Below are 21,501 nucleotides of genomic sequence, written 5' to 3' on the forward strand. Positions count from 1 at the left end.
CCATGCGTTTGTATAAAGAACACTTATTTGGGCCACACACCCTAGCCTGTCCTTCAGCTCTAACGTTTTACTCCCATGTTTCTTATTTCTCTCTCCTGGTTTAATCGCTTTTCATCTTTTAGTTTTCCCTTTACCTGTAGTGCCTAAAGCACAATTTCTGACTGCTAATCTACTCTCTTCCCTTTTTCGTTTGTTTTTGAACTACTATTTGGACTGCAATTTCCCCTTGAGCCATCTCCCCCCACCCCCCATTTACTAGATTAAAGCCCTTGTGACCGCCCTATTTATCCTTTTCGCTAGGACTGCTAATCCTAGACCGGTTCAGATGAAGCCTGTCCCAACGGTACAGTTCCTTCCTATCCCAGTACTGGTGCCAGTGACCCATGAAATGGAACCCCTCTTTCCCACACCACTCCTTTAGCCACGTGTTTACTTCCCTAACAGCTTATCTCTACACCAATTTGCATGTGGCTCAATAATAATCCAGAGATTATAACCCACGAGGTCCTGTTGTTTAATTCAGCTCCTAGTTCCTGGTACTCCACAAACAGGACCTCTTGCTTACTCTTCCCTATGTTGTTGGTCCCAACATGGACCAGAACAACTGGATCCTCCCCCTCCCTCTCCAATATCCTTTCAAGCTGGTTTGAGATGTCCCTCACCCTGGCACCAGGTAGGCAACATACCATGTGGGACTCTCGATCTTACTTACAAAGGATGCTATCTGTCCCCCTAATTATAGAATCCCCTACAACTACCACATTACACTCCCCCCCCTCCTCCCTCCTGCATTCTGGCTGTCCTGTCATCAGTCTTTATCTTTATCCTCACAGGTAGCAAGTACATTGTACCTGTTGGATAGGATCAGTTTCTGTGGATCCTTGTTCCCTTTCTTACCTGGGTCACACCAATCCCATTCTGATCCTGCACCTCTCTGAGGGATACTCCTCCCCCTCCCTTATGTGTCGGAGTGTCTCCAACTCGCACTCCAGCTCAATGACTCTGAGCCAGAGAGATTCGAGACGGAGACATCTCCTGCCGATGTGTTAGTTCGGGACAGTCTCGCTGTCTACAAACTCCCACATACTGCAGTCCAGATACACAACCTGCTCTGTCTTCGCTCGGGACAGTCTCGCGGTCAACAAACTTCCACGTATTGCAGTCTGGACACACAACCTGCTGTGCCATATTTTATTTATTTAATTAGTTAAAGTCTTTATTCAACGACTATTTATAGTTATATTAATTAGTTTAACTAGGTCCCCGCTGCCTTGGTCTCCCACTGTTTTTACCTGCCGCCTCCTCAGTGCTGCCTCCTCTCAGGTCCACACTGCCTTGGTCTCCCGCTGTTTTTACCTGCTGCCTCCTCAGTGCTGCCGCCTCTCAGGTCCACACTGCCTTGGTCTCCCACTGCTTTTATCTGCTGCCTCCTCAGTGCTGCCTCCTCTCAGGTCCACACTGCCTTGGTCTCCCGCTGTTTTTACCTGCTGCCTCCTCAGTGCTGCCTCCTCTCAGGTGCACACTGCCTTGGTCTCCCACTGCTTTTATCTGCTGCCGCCTCAGTGCTGCTGCCTCTCAGGTCCACACTGCCTTGATCTCCCACTGCTTTTACCTGCCGCCTCTCAGGTCCACACTGCCTTGGTCACCCACTGCTTTTACCTGCTGCCTCCTCAGTGCTGCCGCCTCTCCGGTCCACACTGCCTTGGTCACCCACTGCTTTTACCTGCCGCCTCCTCAGTGCTGCCGCCTCTCAGGTCCACACTGCCTTGGTCTCCCACTGCTTTTATCTGCTGCCTCCTCAGTGCTGCCGCCTCAGGTCCCAGCAGTGACAGCATTCACCTTGAATAGCTCAAAATTTACAATAATAGGTGGCGGGGGGAGATGGCTAACTAGGCAAAAGGGGTGAGTTGGTTCGAAGCTGGAAAGACCCTTTGTAACAACTGGGACAAAGATGAATAAGTTACTCTGTTGGGCTGTGATATTTATATGCAATGTAAGTGTTGAGAAATGCAAAGATTGTTCTATTTTGAAATGGTAATTTTTTTGTAATGAGTACTTTGTAACATTTCCATGGAGATGGAGTGGCGCATGCGTCTGACTGCCGTCTGTTGGGCATTTTGCTGTTTGAAGTCACCCTTTAAGAGGTGCTGTCATATTGGCTGTGGAACCATTTTCATTGTAGGTTACTTCCTTCTCCCTGCAGTAAAGCAGTCAGTTTGGTTGGGTGCTTCACCTGGTCTAGTGGCAAGCTGCTAAAACTCCTTTCTTCTGCAACTTTCAACTCCAACCAAAAGTCAGCTTGCTGGGAACCAAATGCTCCAACTGTACCATCTTACCATCAGCATTGTAAAACATATTATAAGTTTTGTATCTGACTCAAACATTCCACCGCTAACTTTCTTTTCTTTTTACATCAGTTATTTTTCTTTTGTTTTTCTTTAGATCGTCAGTATCATACCAGAACCCTTTCACCGTTTGATGACTCAGTTGATCGAAATCCTGTTGTGCGTTCCATAGTACTTAAACTGCTGTTAAAGTACAGGTACAATCTATTGATGAGCAAACTGCTACAAGCTCTTTAGCCTATTACTTTTGTGTTGTGAAACCGGAAACAATTATGAAAGAGGAATAGCATTGCACATTAATTCAGCACTCTGCTCCTAGTCCCAAATGATGCCAAGTGGAGTTTGTATGAGAACTGTGGGCAGTGAATAGAAGCTTTAGGAAATTGCCCCAATCACATTCTTTAGTGAACAGTTTTAAATGGGTATGGTAGGTATTAGTGGATAGATTAAGATATCTCTGAACACAACTCTAATGCCATGACTTGATTGGTATCGTTGCAAACTTTTAATTCTTGTAGTAGTCAGCATCAGATTAATGAATGTAGAGGTTCTGCTTTGAGTATTTTACAGCAGAGCTGGTAAATCTTTTCCATTTAAGTAAGAAACATAGAAGATAGGAGCAGGAGTAGGCCATTCGGTCCCTCGAGCCTGCTCCGCCATTCAATGAGATCATGGCTGATCATCCAAATTCAATCCCCGGTCCCTGCTTTCTCCCCATATCCCTTGATCCTTTTAGCCTTAAGAAATATATCCAACTCCTTCTTGAATATATCTTAATGCAGAAAACATCAGCACATGATCTTTAGTTCTTTATCAAAAGTAGAGTGGAAGGGTCAGAGAGCCTGTTCAGTTATTGTCCATCTCTCTAGTGTCCTTTGGCAGTTTCATTTCTATGTCACAGTTTCATGGACGTGTACCAAATTTCATGGCCGTGCTTCCTCCCTTGAACAGATTTCCTGCAAGTTTGTCATTCCAGGGAAAATCCAAGATCACTTGGATGTGATTGTTGATATTTTTTGTTTTTGTTTTTAGAATCATCATAACTTGAATGTATTTCAATGGTAGCATCCTAGATGGATAACTCATTTTTATTTAATTTAAATTTTTGTGAATTTTTAATTTGAGTTGTATCAGATCGAACGTGTAGGCATGTCATTGTGTGGGTTTTCTTTCAAGATATGGTCACTGCCATGGAGTTCAGCAATGGCTTCTTCTGACATATTTTGTTTTCAGTATTAGCGTCATAATTTTCAACCTCACCCACTAGGGTAATGATTTAAATTTCCTCTGTATTTTAACTCTATAGATTCTACCTTTTTAGTGTTAAATGAGCTGAAGTAAATGTTTTCCTTCCAGTTTTGATGACATTAAGGGTTACTTACAACAGTATCTTTCTGAAGTTCAAAAAACAAACATTCTTGATCGGGAAGATCAGGCTGAACTCTACGCACTATTTTTGAGCTGTTTGGAGGTATGTTTGTTTAAATCCATTGGTATTAAGTTAAAGCTGTAAGCAGCTTATATCACAAGTCAGATCTTTCATAGCCTAAATATTTTGTACACCGTCCAAAATGAGCTCCTAGTTCTTTAACTTCTCATAAATATAATGGTGACAGTTGCAGTCTTGTATGGTGCTGTGATCCAAGGTTGGTGCCTATGGAATGCAAAGATTACTGTATTAAGTTAGCTCAGTAGTAGCACTATTGCCTTTGCGCCAGAAGGTTGTGAGTTCAAGCCACAATCCAAATAGTAAGTACATAATCTGGGGTGACATTTCAATACAGTACTGAGGGAGTGCTGCACTGTTGGAGGTGCCATCTTTCAGATGAGACGTTACAAGACCCCGTCTGCCCCCTCCGGTGGATATAAAAGGTTCTGTAGCACTATTTTGAAGAAGAACAGGAGAGTTCTCCTTGGTGTCCTGGCCAATATTTATCTCTGAACAATCCAACAATAGTAAAACGGATATAACAACAGAAAACGCTGGACAAACCCTAGCAGGCCAGGGCAGCATCCGTGGAGAGAGAAACTGAGTTAACGTTTCAGGGTGAAGACTGTAAAGTATGTGACTATACTTAATACAATAATGAGGAGACAGCTTGGAAGGTTCAACTTCGGTCTTTACTTCATACCAACAGGCAGGAACTGAGGGGAGATCAGTACCCACAGTACTATTTATACCCCTATGGCCAGGAGTGGTACTACGGTATCACTACGCCCTACAAAGTAGTGCTGCCCTGGCCATAGGTTTAAAGTAACATACATATTACATACACAACATTCCTCCCCTTTTAATTAAAACGTACCCGTGCAATTATAAAAAGAAACATGTTATAGATTCTCCTGTCTCGACTAGGATAACGTCTTTCTCTAGTCGGTCTCGGTGTAGGCGGCGGTACTTCCGTCACCACTTCATCGCTGGAGTCGTCGGTGTCTGATGGCACATCCTGTGCCGTGGAGCTCACTGGAGTGATGAACTCCTCGCAATCCTGAGACTTCTGTAGCGACGAGCTGGGCCGTGATTCCGCTGGAACAATGTGCTGAGACGTTTGAGGTAGTGAATCAGTTGGGTTTCTGGACTCCACAAGTTGATCAGCATGTCGTCTGATTATGCCGTCCCCTGTATCCACTGTGTACATCAAGGGTCCCTGGCGGGCCTTTATCGTACCAGACCGCCACTTTTCATTTCTATAATCACGGGCCAACACTTGCTGCCCCACCTCGAAGCTCCGTGTCTGTCTGTCAGGAGCCCTACGAAATACTCGGTTTTCCACATCTCTCCGGATGTTTGGTCTGAGCAATTCAAGGCACGACCTTAACCTTCTATTAAAGAACATGACGGCGGGGGCCTGGTTGGTCACCGTATGTGCAGCATTACGGTACGCGAATAGGAAATTGTCCACCTTGTGTTGTAGTGGCAACCTTTCCTCCCCCATCACCTTGATGGCCTTTTTAAAAGTCTGTACAAATCGCTCTGCCAGCCCATTTGTAGCCAGATGATATGGTGCGGACGTATAATGTCGCACTCCATTCCTTTTTAGGAATGCTTGAAATTCTTCTGCCACAAATTGTGGCCCATTGTCCGAACAGACTTGCTCGGGCACCCCGTTTCGGGCAAAAATGGTCCTTAAGGCTGCGACTGTCTTTTCGGCTGTCGTTGATGACATCTTTATGACCTCCGGCCATTTTGAGTGGGCGTCCACTACAATAAGGAACATCGCATCCAGGAAGGGCCCAGCGAAGTCCACGTGGATCCTTTGCCACGGCGTTGAGGGCCACTCCCACGGATGTAGTGGGGCTTGGGGTGGTACGTTCTGTACCATCTGGCACCCTTGGCATGCTTTTGCTACTTCCTCGATGTCCCTGTCAATGCCGGGCCACCAGACGTAGGCTCTGGCGAGGCTTTTCATTTTGACACCCCCCAGATGACCTTCGTGTAAGTCCCGCAACACTTTATGTTGTAATTTTTGAGGGACCACCACCCTGGCTCCGCACATCAATGTGCCCCGGCAGACAGACAACTGGTCTTTCCTTGCCGAAAACGCCGGCAATGATGCGTCACCCTGCGCCGGCCAGCCTTTCACGGTCAATTCGTAAACCCTTGCCAGTGTCGGGTCGTTCTGTGTTTCCCGCTCGATACATTGGCTGGTGATGGGCAAGTGTTCCATAACAGCCGTATGATATATTTCCACGGGGTCCTGTACTATCTCTTCGATCTCGGCAGGCAATGGTAGCCGCGACAGGCCATCCGCATTGCCATGCTGTTTGGTACCCTTATATTCGATAAGGTACTGGTGTGCTCCTAAGAACAGTGACCATCTCTGTAGCCTTTGGGCCGTCATCAGGGGCGCCCCTTTTGTTGGATTAAATATGGACACCAACGGTTGATGATCCGTCAGTAGTGTGAAACGTTGCCCATGTAGATAGTGGTGGAATTTTTTTACACCCCACACCAGACTGAGGGCCTCCCTGTCGATTTGTGCGTAGTTTCTTTCGGCTGTAGTTAACGACCTTGAGGCAAATGCTATTGGCCTCTCCGTCCCATTGGGAAATTTGTGTGACAACACTGCCCCTATACCATACGGGGAGGCGTCACATGCCAACCTGATTGGCATTTTTGGGTCAAAGTGTGCGAGCATTTCCTTTGATGTAATGAGTTGTTTACCCTTTTTAAAAGCAGCCTCACACGCTTCGTCCCAATTCCAGGAGACTCACTTTTGCAGCAATGAATTTAGTGGATGTAAAATGGACGATAAGTTCGGGAGGAACTTATGGTAATAGTTTATAAGGCCTAAGAATGATCATAACTGAGATACATTCTCGGGGTGGGGCCTTCACTACTGCCTCGATCTTTTCCGGGGACTTATGCAGGCCTTCCTTATCTATAATGTGACCACAGTATGAGATACGTTCCTGGAAAAACTCACATTTCTGCTTGTTCGCCCTGAGTCCGTATTGTTGCAACCGTAGAAGTACTCGCTCCAGGTTAGCGAGGTGGTCGTTATCCGTTTGTCCTGTTACCAGGATGTCATCCAGGTAGCACTGCGTTCCTGGAATGCCCTGTAGGACCTGTTCCATGGTCCTCTGCCATATTGCTGGGGCAGACGCCACACCAAATACCAGGCGATTGTACTGGTACAATCCCTTGTGTGTGTTAATCGTTAGGAGCTTTTTCGAGTCCTGCTCCACCTCCATCTGTAAATAAGCTTGACAAAGGTCAATCTTCGTAAAGTGTCTACCCCCAGCTAACGATGCGAATATGTCCTCTATCCGCGGCAGCGGATACTGTACCGTGTGCAGGACTGGGTTAATAGTTATCTTAAAATCCCCGCAAATGCGAACCTTCTTTGGTTCCCCCGGCGTGTTATTTGCAGATTTCTTTATAACTGGGACGATGGGCGTGGCCCGCCCACTCCACTCAATCTTTGTAAGGACACCTGCACTCTCTAAGGCATCCAGTTCTGCTTCCACAGCTGGCCGAATGGCCTTACAAAACTTGGGGTTTGCGTCTTGAGCAATAGTTATTTTTGCTCTAATGTCCTTTAAGGTCCCCAGCCCTTGTTGGAACACCTCTGGAGTTTTTGCCAATATTTTCGACAGCCTGCTTGTAATGGTTGTATCATCCTTGGTGGTTTCTACTTTTATCTCGTGTATCGACTTCCAGTCGAAATGGATTTTTCTTATCCATTCCCTACCCAAAAGTGGTGGTCCACCGTTTGGTAGGACGTATAAATAAAGTCCTGGCACTTTTCTGCCGTTGTATTTAACTGTTACTTGCATTTTTCCCTTCGGGTAAACTTTTTGTCCCGTATATGTTTTTAATTTGATTTCGGTATCCTTTAAGGGAATGCGTTTGAACAGCCTGTTATAATCTTGTTCATTAATTACTGATAGGGCTGAACCCGTGTCCAGCTCCATATTAACTTCGACGCCTGCTACCTTCATTTTAACCCACATTGTGCTGTGGTCCTCCGTTTTGTCTACATCATATAACTTGAGACATCCCAGACCTTTAGGCTCTGCTTTTGTGCCTTCCTGTGACTCGTCTGAGCAACTGTCAGATATCTTATGTATTTTTGTCCTTGCATTGGTACTGCTCGGATTGCCCCCACTATTGGGTTTCGTACCCGACCGACAAACTTTCGCTATATGCCCCTTTTTCCCACACTGCCGGCATATTTTATCACGAAACCAACAATTACTTTGGTCGTGGGTGGTTTTGCCACAACGGTAGCATTTACCTTTGTGAAATGTCACCTCATGGGTGTCATAGCCGGTTGTGTTTTGTCGTATTTGAGCAGCACCCTGTGCTGCTGCTTCATGTGCCGATGCTATTTCCATCGCCTGATCTAGGCTGAGCTGTTTCTTGGCCAGCAACCGTTTTCGTGTACTCTCATTTAACATGCCACAGACAAATCTGTCTCTGATTGCTTCCGCCAAAAAGGCTCCAAACTGGCAATGTTTGGACAACCGTCTGAGCTCAGCCAAATAGGCTGCCTGCGACTCATCATTCCTTTGGTCGCGTCTGTAGAAGCGGTACCTTTCCGCTATAAATGGTGGCTTGGGGTTTAAATGTTCCTTTAACGTATCAACAATTTGGGCATACGTTTTGTCTGCTGGCTTTTCTGGAGTAAGAAGATTCCTCAGCAGACCGTATGTTTTTGCCCCCATAGAACTTAATAAGGTTGCTGCCTTTTCGTCATCTTTCACCTTGTTTACTACGCAATAAAGTTCATGCCTTTCGACATATGCGTCCCATTCTTCTGTGTCCGCAACAAATTCTGACAACCAAGCTTCTCTGGACATTTTAAAACTGAAGAGGTTTCCCGCCTTTTTCCACTAGATGGCGTTTGTTTTTATTTTAAACTGCTGAAGAGAAAAACTTTCCCCCTTTTGTCCACTAGATGGCGCTGTTTTTTTTAATGTTAAACTGCTGAAGAGAAAAACGTTTCCCCTTTGTCCACTAGATGGCGCTTTTCCCACCTTTTCTCCCTCTGCTGTCAACGACCTCTCTCCAGCGTCGTTATTTTTTTTTTCTTGCAGCTCCCGTTATTGCCACCGCCGCTATTACAACGACCTTCCCCTCTCATGGCCCGCTAGTCCTCGTGGCTCCGTTTGTTCCCCAGATCGCCTGCCCGTTCTGGCCCTTGTAGCTCGCGTTCCCCGGGAAGGATTGCAGTTTACCTGGCCCTGGGTGGACTTTTGCCCCGTGTCTGGAGCGCCCGTTCAGCCTCTTCTCTCAGCTGCTGCAGCCTCCGCTGGAAACCTCCCTCTCTCGCTCCGTTGCTGCCGCTCCTCCCGAACTGGGCGGCCTCCTTCGGTCGACGCTGGACTCCGCAGGCTGGCTGGTAAGAAGCTTCTCTCCTTCTCTCTCCGTACTGCTGCCGATCCTTGTTGCACCGTGTACTGGTGAGTTCGAACGTAACTCGTCGCCAGTATAAAGTATGTGACTATACTTAATACAATAATGAGGAGACAGCTTGGAAGGTTCAACTTCGGTCTTTACTTCATACCAACAGGCGGGAACTGAGGGGAGATCAGTACCCACAGTACTATTTATACCCCTATGGCCAGGAGTGGTACTACGGTATCACTACGCCCTACAAAGTAGTGCTGCCCTGGCCATAGGTTTAAAGTAACATACATATTACATACACAACAAAGACCCTTCGTCAGAACTGGGAAAAAAAGCAGGAAAAGGGGATAGATTTTAAAGCAAGTGGGGGCTGGGAAAAGGGGGAGGGGATGAAAGAACAAAAGGGAAGGTCAGTGATAGGATAGAAAGCAGGAGAGATTAAGAGATATTCAAGGAACAAAGGATGGCTCTAGATGAAGTGTGAATGACCCTGGCAGAATGAAGGACAGCTGCCATGTGGGAGGGAAGAAAAAAGCCCAGACGAAAGTGTGGATTAAAAAAAAAAGGAAAAATATGTATGTATGTGTGTGTGTGATAGGGGCCGAGGTTATGATCTCAAATTGTTGAGTTTAGAGGGCTGTAGAGTGCCTAATCGAAAGATGAGTTGCTGTTCCTCGAGTAAATAGTAAAACAGATTATTTGGTCATTATCACATTGCTATTTATGGGACCCTGCTGTGCACACATTTTCTGCCGCGTTTCCTACATTCCAGCAGTGACGACCACTTCAAAAGTGCTTCATTGCCTGTAAAGAACTTTGGAATGTTCTGAGGTCATGAAAGGCGATATATAAATGCAAGTCTTTTGTTCTTCAGTTCTTTTTCAGTATAACAAAATAATTAAAGGGGGCTCAGTTTAGAGAAATGGCACTAGTGTTGCAGCCCTTTGACTAAGTAAGCATAAAATGATTAATAAAAAAAATCAAAGTTTCAGAAACATTATTATTAACCAGTTTTAATTTTTCCCTCTTTTCAGGATTCTATATATGAAAAATCCCAGTTCTCCGCGGTGCAAGAAAAAAATGCCTATCTGGCTCAAGAGAAAGATTTCCTTCAGATGTGTATTAAACATAAGCGTGATCAGATTTCAATAGAAACCTTACAGATAATTGCTAGAATCCGACTTTGTTTTGACATGGCTTCTCAGCTTCTGTGTGAATCACGAGACACACATGGTAATGCTGGTTTTATAATTTAAATAATGTTTGTATAATATTCTATCTTTTATCCTTCTGCCTCCCTTCAACTGATTTATTTTCCATCAACGCCCAAATAAAATACCAAAAATATAAAATGTTTTGAGTTCAGTGTAGGACCATAGAAAATGTACTTTGTTGTCCCACTGGACTAGTCAATAGGACAAAATAATCAAATGAGTCTGGGCTCCCCAAATCGGTCACTCAGTAAAGACCTGCATGACATGATGCTGTGATGTACAGACCAGGAAGGTTTTCCTCTGTGGTCTATGCGAGTCATCTGTTACCAGCTGGGTAAGCAATGACAATAAGGATGTTGTAGTTGGCTTTAGTGTGCCTGGGCTAGAAGGAGGATATATCTGTCATCATAGCTGCTCATCATTGCTGAGAACAGGATTAGTTTTAACTCTGATGCCCTCATGATGAATAGCCCGCTGATACTCTGTCTAGGCTCATGTGTGAAGAATGACTTGGTTGTGTTCTGTACTGTTGCTTCTTATTCAGTGTATGACATAAGACTGAAAGTGATTGGCAAATGTAAATACTTTCTTGTATTGGCCCATGTTGAAACTTGGTGTCTGCTAATTCATATTTCCAGCCAAGAATCCAGAATATGTTCATGCAAAAGAGAATTTTCTGGAGTGGATAAAACGTGTGATTTGTTTTCGCGGAAATGATTGGTTCCGGATTTACCTTGTGCGAAAGCTATGCAGTCTAAGCGGAATGGAGTTTGTCCAGCAGCTTTTGATGGATGATCAATTTGTATGGCTGTTTCCAGAGGAAATTATTCAACAGGTACAAAACCAGTAATCTGTTCATTTGTTGAGTCATTGGTGGTTTGGTCAAGATCAGTTATAATTGTTATTTTTGTTTCTCTGTGAATAATGAGCTAAAAATGCTTTTTTACAGTTATCTGCATGCCCTGAAATGTTAGTGATCTAGCAAAAATATTGCCATGGAAATCTATTGGAACTATAAATGTAGATATCACTGATTTATTTTCCATCAACGCCCAAATAAAATACCAAAAATATAAAATGTTTTGCGTTCGGTGTCGGACCATAGAAAATACAGTGTTGAATAAACTCACACAAAACCTGGAACCTTTTTTGAAAATGGGTATTAGAATGGCCCAGAGTTTGCAGGAGTAGGGCATCTTGCGGCATGCTCTGTTAGTTAAGACTTTTTCCCTCACCCTTCAGCTCGAAAATATTTTGCCCTGTAAGATACTAGAAGTGCGAGATAAAAAAGGCACGGCGAGCGCAAGGGGTCATCTGGGACCTTATTGAACGATGGGACCAATAGCCTATCTCCTTAACCAATAAGATTTAAGGATTGGGAAAGAAACAGAGGAATGCCAGAGAAGGAAATAGGGTGAATTAGTAGCAGAAAGAGAAATAGAGGGAAAGAAAGATTGAATTAAGATGGATGTATAAGATCCCATAACACTACTCAAAGAAGAGCAAGAGAGTTCTCCTGGTGTCCTGATTGACATTTACCCTCAACCAACATCAGTAAAACAGATTTTCTGGTCATTTATCGTATTGCTGTTGTGGGATCTCGCTGTGTGTAATTGATGCCACACTTCCATACATTAAAACGGTGAATATGTTGCTTAATACTGGTAATTAACAGTTTGGAGCTGTTGTCTCTGTGAAGGGATAATTACTAGTCCTAGCCCTTTTTGGGCTACCCCAGATCAGGCGTATTCCCCAGACGTTCACCTTCAACTAAAGTTAGAGATAGCCAAATTCTATAAGACGCTTAAATGGGTCTAAAGGTTCAGGCTATCTCTCCCTAAAGGAAAGGAACGACTGAAGATGTTACCGTCCTCTAGATAGCACTTTTAATAAGTTTAACTAGACTGTAACCTTCTGGATATTATGAGGGTCCGGAATACTCCCCCATAATTCTGCAACTCCTTACAAAAGAGTGTACAGAAATTGGGTTCGCAAGTTTATACAGAAATACTCTGAGACAATTCTAAAAATATATAGTTTTATTTAAGAGCTGACATTCATTTAACAGCTGTTGAGTCAGTCGCAACATTAACAATTCAAAATACAAATAGCTTACATTTCTTATTTCTGAGATCCTTATTCTCAAATCTTTACTTCGTTACATTTCTTATTGCTCACTTATCTCTAAATCCAGAACATCCACTAAAATCAAATATCTTGATTACCCGAGACTCAAAGTTTAAAAACAGATGGTGCCTGTAAAGTTGAGAAACACTTGGCCCGTTCAGTGACTTCTGACTTTCTGTTTGAAAAGGTCTATCTTTTATACCCTTATTGCAGTGGTTTTTTCTTTGAATTGTCTTTATTGATACCTCTGTTGAATGCTTTCTATCTTACTGTCAATTCAACTATTGCATGCATAATTATGTCTCTACCTTTAGGTGTTTCAAAAACCATCATAAAAACAATATGACAGCAATGGTTTCTGTTTGATGCCATTCCTATCGAAGATTTTCCATTCAATTCTTAATATTGGCTTTACTGGTTTTAGCAGACGTTGAGTCTCCTAACTGCTCCAAGTTCAATACAAACACACTAATTGCTTGGTGTATCTGTTGAAGTCATATCTTCAAAGTGTGCTGCAGGTATCATATTTACTATATGTAAATTAAAGACACTTTGACTGAGTGTTTACTTGTTTTCTAGCTATCTCAATTGGTTGCATATTTAATCGTGTTTCCTGTCTTCCAAGTTTAACATAAAAACTATTTGACCAGCAGGTGTTTCTTTTACTTGATGTCATCTTTTCAAAGGAACATGGTTTTTTAATATTCTGTTTCTGTTTCCCGTGTTGGTTTATAACACCTTAAACTGGGTCTTCCATTGTGTTATTCCCAAACTCCAGACCCTCTGGAATCGCCAAACTGCCATTTCAATAGGGTCAATGTTTTAGTATATTTAACCAATTCCCATTTCAAAGCTTGTATGTTTACAACTTTGTTAAACAACTGATCTTTATCTCAGAAGCCTGTTTTCTGTTTGCAGCTTGTGTCTCCGAGGCTTTAGATTTTTAAACCCAGTATATCATGTATTAATAATATCAGAATTCTGTTCATATTATGGTGTATCTCTTGAAATATGGCTTATTCCGTCACATCTGTGTCTGGGATTCAGGTTCTAAATGCAGAGTCTTCGTTTATAGAATTTGAGAGAGGGAATTCTACTCACATACAACACACACAGCAATGCGAAGGCTGCGGGAGACCTTGTGTTACTGTTGCTGAGTTGGGTTACAATACGATTAGCCTCCCAGGTATTCCCTAATTTCCTTACAAAGGTCTCACTTTTTATCCTCCGCTAAAAGGCCATTACATCATACCTCCTCCATGACCTCTTGGTTTAGCTAACTTACATCAGCTCAGCATTCCAGAGAGTGGGTCTCATATGAAAAGCTGTCCTTATTTGTACAGAAAAGGTAAACATTTGGATAGATGTATCTGTTAGAAGATTAGAACTACACAAGGCTATTTTATATTTCGACAGTTACAGCCTTTCACATTTAGCTTTTGTGATTTGAGCTGCCTTGGGACAATCTCTAGATATTGCCTGTTTCAACAGATTCTGCAAAAACTCTCCTTTAACTACAAAATGGAGTCTTGAACTTCTTTAATAAAACCTTTCCTGCTAGTGTTCCCAACAACTGCACTTTAAAAGTCAATCATTGACTGTGAAATGCTTCGGGACGTCCTGAGGCTGTAAAGGTTCTATATAGATGTAAGTTTGTCTTTTCTATAGTGTAAAGTTACAATGGCACAGAGACATCAGTTGTGAGAAAATAATCTTCTGTGTTCCTGCTGGAAAGTGCCTGTCTGTGGGTGTCAGGCAAGGTCAGGATTGGGCTTGGCTATGGTATTGCTAATGATCAAATATCCTGCCAACAGCTATGCTCACACATAACAAATAGCCACCTGGATGAGGTTCTAGAGGACTGCCAATTCTCATGGAAACTTATCCAGCAGCATTTGCTGAAGACCCAGCTTCTTTGAGAGAAGAGGATAACATTGAAAAATAAATTAGAAGTAACAAGTACAACATGAAGAAATATAGCATCATTGGCAAAAAATCACTGCTCTGTTCTGTTCTTGTTTTCAGAGAGATCGTCCTGGACAAATTGATCGTTACCTTGTGTGTGGCGAAAATTATAAACTTATTCGCGATGCAGTAGCCAGGGCTATTTTTGAATGCAAGACTAAAAGTATGGCTGAAGCTCAAAAGGTATGAGTCAGAACATCTGAAAACAAGACAACACTCTGAAGCCAGGGGCAATATTTGCCTTTAATTGAATGAAGTAACTAACTAATAGCACCCAAAGCTAGCAGTTTAACATTACAGAAGGCTACCTGTCAATAAGTTATTTGATAAATGTGGGAATTTAGTTGGTATTTTTAAACTTTTTACTCATTCAGTTCAACCCATTGACATGGAACTTGCACTGTGGGTTAATAACGTATGGATGTTTAACACATTCGCCTGAAGTTTCTCTGCCCAGTATTTTAGTGGAGGCATTAACCTGTTTAAAAATAAATGGGTTATTGGCTCTGCTAAACCAACAGAGAGAAGATTTCATACACTGCTGTCCCACAATGTAATTTGAATGCCACTTTCTTTTCATATAAATAACTGAATCTTCAAAGCAATTGGAACACTCAGGTATGTTGTCTTTTGTAATTATTTGCGTTATTTTACATGAAGGGATTGCTAGTTTAGGTTCCTGAAACTGATCAACTGACGGGCATGGAATCACTGGTGCAAGGCAGCTTTTACATGACTGGCTTACAGTTCCTGGCTTATGACTTCTAGCTGGGAAACTGGTGGGACACTGCAGTTGGTTGAAACTTCCCTGTCATAGGAAGGAAGACCAGGAAGGAAGACCCAGCAGGTAGACATCAACTGAGAAGATTGTGATTGGCTATGATGACCTTCACGTTAGGCTCTACATTTTCTTGGGTTAAGGGGAGCTCATGATGTCGAGGGGGATCTGTGAAATATATATATACAAAATTTAGTGTTTCACATCGACTTTGATGAATTTCATGAGGTCCCTTTAGAATTCAGTGAACTTTAGGCTTTGTGCAGCCCATGAAAATGTATAGCCCTATTGTCAAAGTCCACGCATGAGGAATTGCTAAAATGCTGGGCAATGCCAGCACCCATGGAACTGTGATCATGTTTGAGTTGTAACCACCAGAAGGAGTAAGATGAATGGGGAAAATGTGAAATATAAAGCAATTTGTTTTAATAGATTTACTACTCTGTTTTAATGGTATTGCGTAGAACTTGCGTGGTATCTTTTGCTGGAGTAATGGCTGGTTGCCAGTATAACGTTTATGTTGGTTCTTCAGTAGTGTCTACTGTTATGGTTTGTATTGAAAGCCAGATATTTCGTGTGTACATATGCAATACACAGTTTGCTCTTAGCTTTAGTCATTGCTTGAAAAATCAGATGGATTATGTATGTCTGTTAACATTATCAAATGTAAACATGCATGTTGTAATAATCTTGAGGGGGCTGAGCTATGAGAAAATAGTATTCTGGCTCTTCCCACCCTGAGAAAGTAGGGATTGGGTTTGGCTCTGCCCACCCTGAGGAAGAATGGATTGGGTTTATAAGTCAAAGTCCAGAAGATCCTTTGGAGAGACAGACAGAAGGTTGCTGTTGCACTTGCTGACTTGTGTCATTATTATTAGTTATTGTTAAATACACTCTGTTCTATATACATAACCATGTTTCAAGTTTTATCTGGAAGAAGTTGAAGACCTTGACCTGGAATTTCCTGGATCGCACTTACGCAGAAATGATGCTGAAATTTACGCCAATTTCTGTGCCGATCTTGCTGACAGAAACTTACACCAAAGTTTCCTGCAGAGCTCATTCGGCTACGCTTGAATGTAAAAACTGGCGTAAAACAAGCGCAAATGCAGCGCCACCAATAGGGGTAATTGCGAATGGGCTGCTGTCGGCTGTCATGGAACCTCAATCTCGGCCTCCTGCCTCTGCTGCTCCTCTACCATTATTATGCAGAAGAGTTTTGCCCATTGGGAAGGCCGTTCCAGCTGTATAGTCTTCAGTTACGCCGATTATCAGGTGACTTCGAGCGTGCTGTGCTGAAATTTTTGGCCATAAATCTACACCAGCAGGTTACTGGTGTAAATGCAGGAAACTCATGTGAGCTGGTCTTTTGCATGGGGGTAGAGTGATGTAAATGAGTGTCAGAGGGTTTTGGCTGAAGTATCTCGGAATGATCAAAGAAATTTGCGCGTAAAAGAGGTGTAAATCATTTACTTGCAAATTTCCTCGGAAGAATTGGTGCAATGCTGCTCTTGTGCCGTAGTAACGCCAATAAGTTCCAGGAAATTCCGGGGCCTTGTCGTTGGCTGCTAATATGGGCCTTCATAGTATGAACAAAATTTCTTCTCAATAGACTCAGCCCAACTATAAAACATTTATTAGCCATTTCTTATAGACCTGTGTTATGTATCATTCTGCTTTAAGGTAATCTTAACCAGAATTATTTTTCTTTAGGATTGCAAATGTTCTTTCAATGAGCAAGGAGTTCACATGACCCTCGCAATATTCCGGGAGATCACTACTTTGTATGCATCAAGCAACCCCAGTGTCCATCCAAAGCAAGCTGTAAGTCTGGATAATAAGTATGAAGTCTTTTATTCCGAAAAAATTATTTAGTACCGTATCTGGGACAGGTTGCTATTCTATTCTTGTAAATATTTGTGCTTAAAGGGCGTTAGTGGTAAGGAATGGAACACCTCATTTTTTGTACTCTGTCAGTGTTGAACAGCTCCAGATCAAGTATAGCATGCCAGACACACAGTAATCCTCAAGAGCAATTTTAATGTGTGCCATTGTATGAATCTAAAATTTTCCCACACTAGCCATCCTTGCATCCTCTCTGAGGCTGCTAATGAGTTATTTATTGTTTGGTTCTTCAGAATTTCTCCTGCTAGAAATCTGGTTCAAACAGGTCAAATTTATTTCTGATCAGACTTGCAGCCCTTGGAGAAATTCTGTCAGTTTTGGGATGGATTCAATCCCAGGTCCCTGAGATGAAAGAACAGTGTTCTAACACACAAGTTACTTTAATGTAGTGCATGCTATATAAAGAAAAATTCCAATATTTCATTTATTTGAAATGATAGATAACAGAGAAGTCTTCAGAAGGAATGTGAGCATTTTTTTTGATTCATTACAATCCACGATTAAAATTGAATGCTTTGATTCTAGAGTGATAAATTCTTATCTATGTGAGCTGACTTCAAATTCTAATGCCAACTGACATTTATACTTGGGTTTCACCTACACGATAAATTTGTGATTTCTTGGCGCATTCACTTAGGGTGAGAGAATGTCAGTTCCTATATTGTTCAAGTGCACATATCAGATCTACCAGAGAGCAACATGGACTATACTTGGGGAGAATGAAGTGTCCCATACCATCAACAAAGGAGACAAAAGTAGATTTAGGGAAGGGTATTGCATCTACAATTATACTGGACAATAATAAAGGTGTGTGACGTAAGAAAACTACTAGGCACTTGGTCTAAATGTTAAACAAAGCTTTAATCAACTGTTTTACAACATGGAGGTCTAGTTGTGTCCTTCACTAGTTCCTGTTAAGAATGTCCTGCGCAAGCTGGGCCCGTGCCAGAGTATTTATACTCTCCCTGGACAGCGCCACCCGCAGGCCGCTCAGTATTATTTCATAAGTCTTTCTTTCATGAATGACTGATTCATGTCAGTGTGTGTTTCAGCACCTTTTTTACATTCTATACTGACACATTCAGAGATACAATACCCACATTTGGAGTGGAAGGACATGAGATCTACTGTTGTAGCCTATTTAATCACTGTAATACAGCATGTTTAAATGTAGAAAAAGATGCATTTTAAATCTGGAGCCTTCGCAGGTTTTGACCTGATTTGTTGTTGCAGAGCTCCTAGTAAAGAGTGGTATTACCAGAGGATGGGAACAAGTAGTTTGCCTGCTTGCTATCAAGGAGCGTGGAGGGGGAAACAAGGTTTTATTTCACATGCCATCTAATTATAACTTTGTTATTGTGTAGCTGCCTATTTCTCTCATCCTAAATGTTTATTGTTGATTAACATTAATTTTAACACTGAACTCAGAAGCAGAGTATGCAAGCACACCTCTGTTTCAGATGACCAACTCATGTTTCCTTGAGATGGGGAAATGTCACTGCAGTCCACAGGCTTTAGGACTTTGCTTCTTTCACTAACATGTTATCACATTCCATTTTCCAGTTTCCCGAGTGAATGTCATTGTTTATGTCTTCCAGCAATGTGACACTATTGAAAAGTACATAAAGAATGAAATGCAGTTTGGTTCTGCCCCATTTAAGAACTTTGTCATTAGTTTAGTCAACAATGACATTCTTCAACTTCAGATCAATCCTGAGCAAAGTAGCCTGCAGCGGACAATAGTAGAGATAATCGTTCATGCAGCAGCCGTCGTCTTCTGTGGAAACAATAACATCCTGATTCCACTGCAAAATCTGGCACTCAAGCCTGCTGAAATGGTGGTATGGTTCCTGTTCATATTTTGTTTTAACATTTCCGGAAGTAAATGTCTTCACAAAAGTCTTTCCAGATTAAGTTTAATCGTTAATGCATTGGTTGTATTGCTTAACTGTGTAAATCACAAGAGTTCCTACTTGCTTAGCAAGTTAAAAGTGAAAATAATAGTTGCAGATTCTCTCTTTCTGGACTTTTGACATTTACATTTGTCAGAAAGGAGAATAAAACAAATTGTGATCTCGGCTATAGATCCTGTATTTCATACTTCTGATGATAAGTGACTCTGAATATCGAGAGTACAGCTGGAAGTATTTTGTATCAGAAACACCATGCAGCAAAATGAGCTTAACCAACTTATGTTTTCTCATCCTCCATCTTTTCATGTTCTTAGCTTGTTAATTAATATTTTGTTTTTGTTTTATTTTCCCCCATTTCCTTTTTCTGCAAATTTTCTTCTTTCTGCTGCTTCTCTCCTGAAGGCATTGATTGCTTGCTGGGTGGGATACAGTTCCACTGGTGCCCGTTACTCCTTGGTACTCTGTCAAAGTTGCCAGTCTTTGAGTGAGCATTCACCCATGGGAGGAATCATAAATGACAGAGCCCAACTAAGCTGAGCTAACTCGGCACAGCCCAGGGATAAAATCTGGGACCTGATCTGTAAGGTTCAGTTACTAACTACCTTAATCAGCTGAGCCACTATGGGAGCATTTATTTTAATATATATATTTTATTTATTTTTATGAACAAAAATGTGACTCTTCATTTTTTTTTTTTTAAATCAACATTTTTATATGGTTGTTTGTTGAATAATAGTAGCTGATGCATTGCACAATTAAACTTGCTTTCGGCCCTTTAGCTACACAGGTTGTAAAGTTGTGTTTGGCATGCTGTGAATTTATTCATTATCTGATGCACAGAAACACAAGATTAAGAAAAGGCTCTTCCAGATGACTTCAGTCATCTTGCCATTTAAGTCCATGCTGAGAACTGTGTTCATTTCAAAACCTGTATCGCCTAGAAATGATTGTCAGTGATATTAAAGGGTGATCACTGTATTTGCATAACATTCCTCTTTCTGCTATTTTAACAGTGGTTACCCTGTTTTATTTTAATTCAGTTAATGTTTTCCATTAAAATAGCTGACAGAGGAATATTGGCTGAATGAGCAAGGTCTTTTGCATGCTAATATTTCCAACAGTAATTTTTATGCTTATATCTCCTACTCTGTTATATCAAGACTCTGTCCACCTTTTGAAAACTATAGCTAGGTCTTTAACCAAGTGGTGGTTAATAATCTTCCAATCAAGTCTGCACTTGGTAGCCGTTGGTATTCTGTATGAAGAAAAAAAATTCTGGCAGAACTATGGTATAATCCTGATTATTGCTGTAAAAGTTGCTAATTGTTCCCCTTGTAAATCAGATTAAATTGATAAGACATTTTGTTTTTCTGTCCACCTCGTAACGTAAAATTGAGTGAAAACGAAAAAGAGAAAAAAATCTCCACAAATTGAAGTATAGATCACTGAATTGCTCCATGATTAAGTGTTATAAAGGGAGATATCTGTACACTTAATGGTGCCTCTAGGACTGCTGGCTGGAATAGCCAGTGAATATATATTTTGCTGCAACCATGTGGAAAGTGGATTCCGGCATGAGTATCCATTCTTAGCTGGACTTTGATGCCACAGCACTAGTAGTTGAACAAAACATCTGGTCCCAGGCAGCCTCTAGCTAGCAGTTCAAAATCAAGTACAATTATTAGCACTTTTTACTGACTCTTAATATTGATACATCCCAATCTTATGTTTTTGTTTTTGTGATCAATTTTTAGTCTTGCTTTGATTCTCCTTCCCTTCATCCAATTTTTGATCTTTAGGGCTCCCATTCTTCTTTTCCCCCATCAAGCAGCTTGGCATGTGACTTACTCTCGGGTTTTGGCCAGCGCTCTTGAGTTGAATGCTCAAAGCTTTTTGAGAGGAGTCCAGGGTGACTTAAACTCCTTTCCAGCCCTGTGGGAAAGTACCTGGCGTCTGTTCAATATTTCTCCCTACGGGTGCAAGCAAGTTCAGAAACTCACCAAGTGCGGAACATGTTTTCATTCTGGTCAGGTTTGAAGGTGGAAAGGAAGGATGTGATCGCACTGGAGAGGGCGCAGAGGAGATTTACGAGGATGTTGCCAGGACTGGAGAATTTTAGCTATGAGGAAAGATTGGATAGGCTTGGGTTTGTTTTCTTTGGAACAGAGGAGGCTGAGAGGAGATTTAATTGAGGTGAATAAAATTATGAGCGGCTGAGATAGAGTGGATAGGAAGGACCTATTTCCCTTTAACGGAGACATCAATAACCAGGGACATAGATTTAAAGTAATTGGTAGAAGGATTAGAGGGGAGTTGAGGAGAACTTTTTTTCACCCAGTGTGGTGGGGGTCTGGAACTCTGGCCTGAAAGGGTGGTAGAGGCAGAACCTTCACCACAT

The 21,501-nt window shown here is 42.0% G+C and overlaps 1 protein-coding gene across 4 annotated transcripts in view; it reads left to right on the top strand.

Moving 5' to 3' along the window:
* The window catches only part of rnf213b (ring finger protein 213b), a 183,783-nt gene that overhangs the window by 141,343 nt on the left and 20,939 nt on the right, over positions 1 to 21,501 (top strand). For all 4 annotated transcript variants that reach the window (XM_085963799.1, XM_085963796.1, XM_085963798.1 and 1 more), the window contains 7 exons: positions 2,443 to 2,542; positions 3,702 to 3,816; positions 10,236 to 10,434; positions 11,054 to 11,250; positions 14,568 to 14,690; positions 16,999 to 17,109; positions 18,789 to 19,031. In XM_085963799.1, the coding sequence (XP_085819925.1) occupies positions 2,443 to 2,542; positions 3,702 to 3,816; positions 10,236 to 10,434; positions 11,054 to 11,250; positions 14,568 to 14,690; positions 16,999 to 17,109; positions 18,789 to 19,031 (1,088 nt within the window). The remainder of the gene's footprint in view (positions 1 to 2,442; positions 2,543 to 3,701; positions 3,817 to 10,235; positions 10,435 to 11,053; positions 11,251 to 14,567; positions 14,691 to 16,998; positions 17,110 to 18,788; positions 19,032 to 21,501) is intronic.

Source organism: Somniosus microcephalus, chromosome 21, assembly GCF_052327205.1.
Source record: "Somniosus microcephalus isolate GS21.2 chromosome 21, FLI_Smic_1.0, whole genome shotgun sequence".
In the NCBI taxonomy this organism is placed as follows: domain Eukaryota; kingdom Metazoa; phylum Chordata; class Chondrichthyes; order Squaliformes; family Somniosidae; genus Somniosus; species Somniosus microcephalus.